Here is a 10,284-nt window from a genome sequence, read left to right as displayed (position 1 = left end):
AGCATTACAACAAAAGGTAGAGCATTACAACCTGGTCAACAGGCCAGGCTGAAGTCTGTAATCAGAAATTGTTCAAAATTATCAGACTTAAAAAATCACTTTCACATGATGTCTAATTCAGATTTTCCAATGTTTTCAAATACTAACGATAGGGAATTCTTTACCATAGATGACACCTGAAATAAGTTTTATCTGCCATAACCTTGTCAAAATATCTCAGCATTGATACATTTTCTTTAGGTGGGAAAAATCAGACTCAAGGAAAGACTGAAATTCTTGAATTGTGAGGATGATTTAATACTTGTGAAGACATGGTTACTCTCCCATAGCCAAATAAAGCATCAGACTGAATTACATAAAAGTAATGACAATCAAGAATTTATTTCCGTTTTCATCTTTAGAAATAAAAAGGCCTAAAAAGAAAATGTTGCAAAAACGATAAAATGTAATTTTGCTATATCCTAATCACTTAAATGTGTTCTGTAAATTTCAAATAAGTAAAATAATATAAAAATATATTTTCAAATCTTTATAGAATGAAAAGAAAACCACATTAATCATTAAATACTCTTCGATTTCCTTTACTCCTCCCACAGATGAATTCACAAATATAAAAGCAGATGTACACTGACATTCTGAAGTACGAAGCTCCAACAGCCAAGTGGCCATGTAGTTTATGTTGTTATGTGCGAAGCAGGTGTTTCGTATCTACTTGCTATGGAAAGCAGAGTAAAGGCTCAATGGAAAATACTTAAACACTGATTAGTTTTAAGAACAATGCTGTTGTCAAAATGTACAATAGTACATATTTTTAGTAATCACGTACTTCTCTTCTATAGTGGAGAACAGCTTTCAGGCGTAAATCTGCCAGAGGCTCCCTCTGAAGGGCTGTGAAGCGGATGTCCTTTCAGATCTGGTGAAAAGTAAATCGTCAGTAACCTCCTCAAAAGCCCGGAGAGGACTGTTTCCCTTTTTTCCCCTCCGTGTGGTCAGTCTCCTTCCTAAGGGAGGTCTGATGTACAGAGGACAGTCTGACAAGCCGCCAGCGGAGGTCGGTGCGGTGTCAGCTGAAGCCCCCGCCTCTGACGTGGATGGTTTCGTTCAGTCCGTGTTCTACCAACTTGATGTCTTCCAAGTCATCCTTTATGATGCTGATCAGGTGGCTGAGGCCCTCCTGTTGTTGTTTCAAATGCTAGAAGAAATTTAAAAATAGATTATAGTCATCTATCAAGCTGCAAATTGCCCACAGGAATAAGGACTTTTTTTCACTCTTTTACTGGCAATACAGCCCTAAAACCGCCGCTCTCCAGGGCACGTGCGCACCACACAGCCGCACTCCGTCTTTTGCGACCACACTTCTATGACCCAGAATAACGCGCCGTGAAAAACAAGCTCACATGACTCTCTGCAACAGAAATTTTACAGAAGACGCAGATTTTATATTAAAATAGAATGCAAGAAGGTACCCGAATACTGATGACCAGCACAATCCTCGCTCTGTAAACGGAGTTTTCCGGTTTTGAGTACAAGTATGCGACGGTAGTGGTGGTAACCACAGCTGCTGACCATTTCAAGTATCCAGGTGTTAAGGCAGTTTTTAGAGCCTCAAGGTTACTAAATAAGTTACTTAACATTCTTTTAGGCACCCTGTGGTGCTGCAGCGAAAACAACTGAGATGCAGGTACGAAACCTGGTCAACTTCCTACACTAGGTGAGGAGATGTGATTCGATCCCAAAACAAACACCGCGTTTTGCTGGTGTGGTAGGTGCTTCTGTTACTCCAGATTACTGCATCAACTCTAATCCAGCTCTTTACCTCAACAGCCTGAAGTCATTCTCAGCTCATTTTACTGTAGGTACTTACCATGGGATATAATCAAGTGTCTATGTACCCAAGTTCCCAAGAACCCAGGACTGCGATGCTGGCCTTTAGCTGTGTAAAATGACAATATTCATTCCAAAGCACATAATAAAACTGGATTTGTGGCTGACAATTTTAACCATCTAAAATCCTCAGGGCCCTGCCAACAGTCCCACCCACAATGTTCTATAAAATTTACCATTTTTCTATCTTTAGGTATAATTTGATTTAATGAAAAATAACCACAGACTGTATTTATACTGGAGAAAATAAAGCTAGAGCAGTACTTCCCCAAAATTTTCAAACCAGATGAGCCTAAAAATGGAGCGGCTGTGGCTACCCCAGCCTCCACCTAGGTCCCCTGAGGGCTGAGGGGATCCGTAACTGGACCTAGTCACAATTTCTGTGGCGTACAAGCTGGGAATACAGGACACAGAGCACTTACTTGTCAGACTTTAATGTACATCCAGATCACCAACCGTAAATGAAGTGTGGATGAGGCAGGTACAGAGTAAGGACTGACATGATGCAGCTCTAATGTCTTCTCAAGTGCTGGGGCCGCCGCCACTACCGCCTATCGCTGAAATACCAGGGACTAGGGACTTTCTGCCTCTACTAACTGAGTTCATCTTTTATTATAAAATATAAAAAACATGGAAATATCCATTTTAACCATTCTTCAAAGTGTACAGTTCAGCAGCATTAAGTATATGCACATTATATAAAACTCTACCTTTACAACTTTCATCTTCCCAAGTAAATCTGTACCTCATAAATGTATGTTCCTCACTCCCCTCCCCTCCGGCCCCTGGCGACTGCCTTCTACTGTGAGCTGCACTCGGTATCCTGCAATGTGTCCTTTGAAACTGGCTTATTTCACTTGCCCTAACATTTTCAGGATTCATCCATGTTGCAGGGGTGTGAGAATTTCCTTTGCTTTTAAGGCTGAATGATAATCCTACAAGGTACATACGCCGTATCTGGTTTATTCATCGGTCTGTGGACACCTGGTCCCTTCCACATTGTGGCTACTGGGAGTACTGCCAGGAACACAGGAGCGCAGCATCGCAGTCCCGGCTCTCGGTTCCTCCAGGGGCACATCCAGAAGCAGAACTGCAGGATCATATGGTCCGCAGAGGCTTAATTTTTGAAAAACTTCCACAGCAGCCACACCATTTTACATCACCACCAGCGATGCGCAAGGATTGTATTTTAATCACATCTTTGTCAACACTTCTGTTTCTCTTTTGGGCAGCAGCAAGCCTAATGGATGTGAAGTGACTTCCCTTTCTAAAAGGCGCTGGTGCACTTACCTGCTTGATTTCTCGTAACAGATCTGCATCTATGTAGTATCTCTCCTCAGATTTGACTGCTCCAAAATGATTCTGCATCCTGATTTGGGACATCAGTTCATTTAGTCGGCCCTAAACATAAGACCACGTCAAATTACAACTGCTAACAACAGGTTTTGTTGTTGGTTTTAAGATCTCTTTATTTGAGAGTGTGTGTGTGCCCATGTGTTGGGGGGAGGTTGCAGAAGGAGAGGAGAGAATGTCAAGGAGACTCCCCGCACCCCCCCCCAGCAGGGAGCCTGCCCTGGAGCTCAATCTCACGACCCTGAGATCATGAGCGGAAAATCCAGAGGTGGACATTTGACTGACTGAGTCACCCAGGCAGCCCAAGAGAATCTTCTTTTCTGAAAAGGATGGTACTACTCTGGTAAGTTGTCTCTTTCTCCCTCTGTTACTAACACGATTACGTTAACACTAACACAGGCCAAAACCAACATTAAGAATCTACTTTAGTAAGGAAGTTTTGACTAAAGATGACAAAATATTTTAATAATTACCAGTATATAAAATTCCTCTTTTTGAAGACTAAGTTCTAGCTTTATGGGCTCACAAATGCCTACCTTAAACTGGGTAGGTGCGTTCAGTTCACACTGAATTGTGTCCAGCTGAACTCGCAACTGCTCCTCGTCCGCCTGGATGGCGTACCCACTCTTCCTCTGGATTTCCTGTTTGATCAGGACCTGGGTGAAGAAAAGCCACCAGCAATACCAACAGTTCTCTTTAGGCACGCAAGTAATTTTACTGCAGTCAGTTGCTGAAAGAAACCAGCTCAACGATACACTCAAAATATAGCGGGAATCTTAACAGCAAGATTTGAATCAGGTTTGCGCGTTTTTACTTGGCGGTCTGCAGTACTATACTGATACGTGCCTCTAATTTGTTGTTAATGCCTGCATAATTTTTCATGCATTAGTGACCAATAATTTATTTAGTTATTCCTCTTATTGAGAGGTATATATGTTGTCTCTAGTTTTCATATTATAAATACTGTAATACATATTTTTCTATCTCTAGATTCGCTTATATAGAGGTCCCCCCCACCCCCAAGAATGAAACTGCTGGGTTTAAAAGCATGTTTTAAAATCGATTGTGGCAATGTTGCACAGACTAAATATACTAAAACCCACTAAACTGTATACTTTAAAAGGGTGTATTGTATGGCTGGTGAATTTTATCTCAAAGTTATTTTAAAAAATGAGGAGATGGTCTATATATTTTTCCTACAACTTTGGAATTAGCGCTTTAGTGGTTAGAGTTCAGCAATCTATCTGGCCTTGGTATTTTTCCATGGTTGATATTTAGTAAGTTTCTCAATTGTTTCTACAGGCTATTTAAGATGTTTGCGTCTCTGTTGATGAGTTTTTAGCAAAATTGCAATCAGCAAAATTTAGCGATTTTCTCTAGCTCCCAAATTTGTTGCCATGAATTACATGTAGTATCTTCTCATTCTGTTCTGTGTTATCTATAGTAATGTTTCTTTTCTCACTGCTAATTCTTCTTTTCCTTCTTCAGACTCATAAAATATTTAGCTATTTTAAAAGATCTTTTCAAAGATAAAGCTTTCAATTTATTTTATGTACTATGATTAATTTTCTGGTTTCACTCATTTCACATCTTTGTTTCTCTCTTACTGACCTCTCTTGATGGACTAACTTTGTGAGTACTAGGTTCCTTATTTTTGCGTTTGAATTTTAAAACGAAGGCTTAAAGGCTATAAATTTTATTCTGCCTACAGTTCTTCCTGTATTCCATTGATTCTGGTAGGTAATGTTTCTCTCTTCATGATAGTTTACAATTCCAATTTTTGTTGTTGTTCATGCTTTTATTCCCTTTTGTTAATTTTGAAGTTCTATTGTTTTCATCCTGTTTTTTCATTAATGGTTATACTCCCCTTTCTAGCACTGAAAATCAAGTGTTTTTTTTTCCTACTACTTTTATGAAAACATTAATGATCTGATACAGGCTTTCTTTGCACCAAGATGATTTATTTCTTCACTGGTTCTACCCTCTCAATAAAATGTGAATTTTAGAATATATTTACTTTCTTCACCCACTCCTGTGAGACCTCTCCTCCATTGCCTAAGTTTTACTGAGAAAAGATCAGTACTTTCATTTTCAAATTACTATTACTTCCTTTCACTATGTTTTATTCTCTATTCCAAAAAAATTCTCTATTAAGCACGGTCTCACATACAGTCTTAAAAATGTTCAAAAAAAATTTGCGAAGTACTACCTGTAAGGTTCTGTGGGAAAGGTCCATGAGTTTCCTCTTATATTGTGCAATTTTGGCCATAGTTGTAGTTTGATTCTTCTGTAATTCACTGATATCTTCAGATATGATCTATTTTTTAAAAAAGTTTTGAAGGTAAGTAGAGACATCACAAATATCAGGGTTATCTATATGCAAAACCTAATTCTAAAATGAGACAGTCATCTCTCAAAATATAAACTCTTTAAATCTGCTTTATATTTCTTCCCCTTTGTGCATCTGAAAATTAAAAAGTACCATTCAAAGGTTTCTTAAGAGCTCTAGGAAAGTTAGTGATGAGACAAAGCCTACAGAAAAATAAAACATATACTTCAGAAATAAGGAATTTGTAATAATATTAACAACCAGCCCATGAATGGAAAAAGTTAACAGCTATAAAGTGACATCCAGGAGTGGCCTTAATAGACCATTAAATTTCCACTAACTCTGGAAGGTATAGTATAGTCCAGTCTTAGCTGTTACAAAATACTTAAGAGGGAGTGATCAAGCGTAAGGGAAAAGGAAAGATCTTAATCACACAACCAAATACACTTTTAGGCCTCTGTGTCTTGGATTTGCTCTTTGCCTGGCTTGAAATCATACTGTTCTGCCTTATGAAGTCTTAACCTTACAGATGGGAGCTAAATCTGATTTCATTAAAGCTACCCAACCTGAATTAATCCATAACTGTTCCTATCATAATCAATCATTCTATGTCATTGGCTTATATTAAGAGGTTTTAAGAAAGAGGTAAGAAGATTGTGCAAGACATATTTTAGTACGTACACCTGGACAGGTCACCTTTTAAGGAAACTTTCCAGTGATAGGTCATGCTGAAGGAACAAAAGTAGGTAGCCACGTTTTATACTATGTATTTTAGGCACTTCCCCCACCCCAGTTTTGAAAAGGTGGCGGCTTCCAGACACAAAAGAATATAGTGGTTTTCTCAACCAGCAATAACTAAGAAAAAATAGAAATGTTACCATTCAGTATTTATTCACAAACACTAAAACAATCTAGGAATTAATCCTAGAAAGAATGTACAAGGTTTTTAAAGAAAGTACTTAAAACTGTTTCAATGGACGGTACCTCAGTGAGTAAAGAAACGTAACATGTTCATGATGGAATAATTTATTAAGATTCAATTCTCTACAAACAACATGTTTAATGCAATTCCAACCAAAACGCTAGCATTTCGACAAACTGATTCCAAGACTATTATAGAACAGTAAAGATCCATAAAGATGCAACAACTCTGAAACAAAGAAAAAATCAGAGGTTCACTCTACAACACAATGAAATACACTACTAAAGCCAGAGTAAAAAAAAAAAAAAAAAAAAAAAAGTGAAACTAATTAAAGAACAGAATACATCACACACACACACTTACATATTTACATATGGTGACCTGACTGGTTAAATGCTTTGATAAATCACTGGGGGAAAATAACACTGGATGTTCTTTACGGAGGACACTGGAACATCTGACCCATTTGAGAAAAATAAACTTGGGTTCATACTACTTATTGTGTAAACTTGAAACCCATGACAAAAGACCCAAATGTGGAAGGTTAAGCTCTAAAATATTACGAAAAAAAAAATGTAGGAGACTCTTAGCTCTTGGGGTAAAGAATGATTCCTTGAGCAGATTCCCAAGAAAACAGGGCAAGATACTAGTGAGTATTATTGCACTAAAGTTTCCTGTTCAACTCAGGACACTGCAGAGTTGGAAGAGTTGAGAAAGTAGGAGATACCTCAATAGAATCAGACTAAAGATTAAAATCCAGAGTAATGGTGAACTCCTGAAATTCAGTAAAGAAAAGTTAAATGCAACAGAGAAACTAGCAAAAGATAGGAATTAATTTTGATTTTGGACAAGATGGACTCAAGTATATGGCACTCTGTCTCTCCTATGGAACATGGTTTTAAAACTTGAACAGAATGCACAGGCGACGATTAGAGGACTCTGAGAAGAAAGAGTGGCAAGAGGCCTGGGGAAGAAGACATGGATCTGAGGTACCACTGACCTGGTAGTGAGTTACCACGGGCCCCCACCTCTGGCATACCCCACTCTGGTTACAACAAAGCCCAAAACTGAGAAGCGAGCATCATGCTGACAGCTCCAAGAAAAGCCTATATTAGCACTGATGCGGGCGATACACTGTATTACCTGAGAAGGTTTCCTCAACTCCAGTACTGTGGCAGCCCTTCCTCGTCCCTGAGGGTTATGTTTTTACAACCCCCCAATGGATGCCTGAAACCATGGAGAGTACCAAGCCCTATATATTTACTATGTTTTTTCCTACACGTACAGACATACATATGATAGAACATCATTTATAAATCAGGCACATTAAGAAATTAATAAACTAGGACAATTATACTGTAGTAAAAGTTACACGAATGTGGTCTCTCAAAATACTTATTGTGCTGTACTCACTGCTGTTCTTATGAGGATGTGAGGTGATAAAATGCCTACCCGGTAAGATGAAGTGAGTGACAGAGACATTGTGACACAGCATTAGGCTACTGTCAGAAGGGCCATCTGCTTCCAGAGCGTGGTTGACCGCAAGTAACTGAAACCACGGAGAGTGAAACCGTGCATCAGGGGGAACTACTGCATTAATCTGGGCCAGACAACTGTTGCAGAGGCACAGTTCCGTACACACCAGGATGTGTATCAGCATCCTTGCCTCTACTCAACAGACACCTGTAGCACTCTCCCAGCTCTAACAACCAAACAAGTCCCTAGACGGTGCCAAATGTGCCCTGGGGACGAAACACCACCCCGACACCTGCTGAGAGATGCCCTCCGGCCATCAAAACGAAACTGTTGAAAGGACAGTAAATTAAAACAGATGCTAAAAAGTGTCCAAAAAACCCAAATGAAGGCAGAAAAGAGGAAACAGCATATTGTCAGAATACATGAAGCAAAAACTGACAGAATTGAAAGAAGAAAAACAGAAATCCACAACGGTAGCTGGAGACTCGCAATTCTCTCAAAATAGAACTAGTAAACAGAAAAACCAACAAAAATCAAGACCTGGAACAATCTACCAACCAGTTCTCACTAATAGAAAACTCCAGCCAAGAACATCATTATCTACATTCTTTTCAAAGGGATGTGGGTTAAAAACCTTAAAACAACTGAAATCATACAAAGTTCTCTGACCATAAAAGAACTAGACTAGAAATCAACAAAAGTAAAAGGAAAATCTCCAAACATGTGGAAATGAAACAATCTATTAGTCAAAAAAACTAACATAGCACTCTCAAGTGAAATTAGGAAATATTTTTAATGTATCAGAGATGAAAATATGACATTATCAGATTTTGTGGGATTTAAAGCAGTGCTGAGAAGGAAATTATTAGCATTAAATGCTACACTAGGAAAAAAGTCTCAAATTAATAACCTAAACTGCTATCTAAAGGAACCAGAAAAAGAGAAAAATAAACCCAAAGCAAGCAGAAGAAAATGGTTAAAAAGAGAAATGAAATAATAAAAGAGAATACTAGAGAAAAATTAATGAAACCAAAAACTTGGTTCTCTGATGAGATCAACAAAATTGACAAACCTCTACTAAGACGAAAAACCAGAGGGACCAGCTTCTTTGGTCTTCCTTTGAAGGACTGTGGTCATGCCAATTTATAGTACCGTGGCAACTCATTTAAAAAATGATGCTGATAAACCCAATGTGTCCAGCCCAAAGATAATGAAGGCTCTGGAAATCATGTCACATAAAAAGCCATGCTTAAGTTTATAGCCAGAGAAGAGAATAATAAAAAGGAAGAAATGATCACAACGTTCAAATACGTGTAGGGCTACCACAGGAAGCACAGTGACTACCTACAAATCAGTGCCAGAGAGAACGGGTGTAAATTATACCAAAGCAGACACTGGGTCCATGTAAGCAAGAGAACTTTTTTTTTTTTTTTTTAAGATTTTATTTATTTGACACAGAGAAAGATCACAAGTAGGCAGAGAAGCAGGCAGAGGCGGAGAGGGAAGCGGGCTCCCTGCTGAGCAGAGAGCCCAATGCAGGGCTCAATCCCAGGACCCTGAGATCATGACCTGAGCTGAAGGCAGAGGCTGAACCTGCTGTGCCCCAGGCGCCCCCGCAAGAGAACCTCTATCAGCTGACCGTGAAATGCGCTGCTTCGTAAAGCGGTGTGCTTTTCACTCTTCTGTCTGAATGAGTATGTTATCAGGAACTCCACATAAGAGAGTTGGAGGTAACCGCTAAGAACCTGTAAGTATTTGATTAGAAAGTCTACTTAGTAAGATATTAGCTAGATTTCAGCACTCAGTAATTCAAGTGCTTCATTAATCTACCATTCTCTGCCAACCAAAAGAATCACAACTGGGAGGAGAGGCCAGATGGCATAGGAGCAGGAGACCCTATTTCAACCGGTTCCCCGAACGGAGCTAGGTACCTACCAGCGCACTCGGAACACCTTGACATCAGCCTGACACGAAGATCACACACTTCCGGATCTCTACAGGCCAGAGGACTATCGGCGAGAGCAACAGAGCAGCTGGAAGTGCGCAGACAGCTACCGGAGGGTACACAGAAGCGGGAGGGAGCCGCCAGAGAAGCGAGCCACTGGGAAGTAAGACCCCAGTGTGGAAATGCCCGCGCTTGGGGACCAGCAATAACTTGGGAGACTGGTGGCCGCAAGTGGGAAGGGCCTGATAACAACGCTCACACAGAATGTCAGGGATTTCAGGGACAACTGTTGAGACGGGGCAGCCGCACACACAGACAGAAGCCCAAGGTCACAGGACAGCCGCAGCCGCGTCTGCCCGCACTGGAGCCAGCTGG

The 10,284-nt window shown here is 39.8% G+C and overlaps 1 protein-coding gene across 3 annotated transcripts in view; it reads right to left on the bottom strand.

Annotated features, from left to right (window-relative positions):
- Positions 1–292: 292 nt before the first annotated feature.
- The window catches only part of LOC111149064 (nucleoporin 54), a 33,343-nt gene continuing 23,351 nt past the window's right edge, over positions 293–10,284 (bottom strand). For all 3 annotated transcript variants that reach the window (XM_022505969.1, XM_022505968.1, XM_022505970.1), the window contains 4 exons: positions 5,447–5,554; positions 3,774–3,893; positions 3,175–3,285; positions 293–1,192 (listed from right to left, as the gene is read on the bottom strand). In XM_022505969.1, the coding sequence (XP_022361677.1) occupies positions 1,064–1,192; positions 3,175–3,285; positions 3,774–3,893; positions 5,447–5,554 (468 nt within the window). In that variant the 3' untranslated portion in view covers positions 293–1,063. The remainder of the gene's footprint in view (positions 1,193–3,174; positions 3,286–3,773; positions 3,894–5,446; positions 5,555–10,284) is intronic.

Source organism: Enhydra lutris, unplaced genomic scaffold (genome assembly GCF_002288905.1).
Source record: "Enhydra lutris kenyoni isolate GAN:26980312 unplaced genomic scaffold, ASM228890v2 scaffoldscaffold21, whole genome shotgun sequence".
NCBI classification, from domain to species: Eukaryota; Metazoa; Chordata; class Mammalia; order Carnivora; family Mustelidae; genus Enhydra; species Enhydra lutris.
This window is presented reverse-complemented; position numbering and strand designations above follow the sequence as displayed.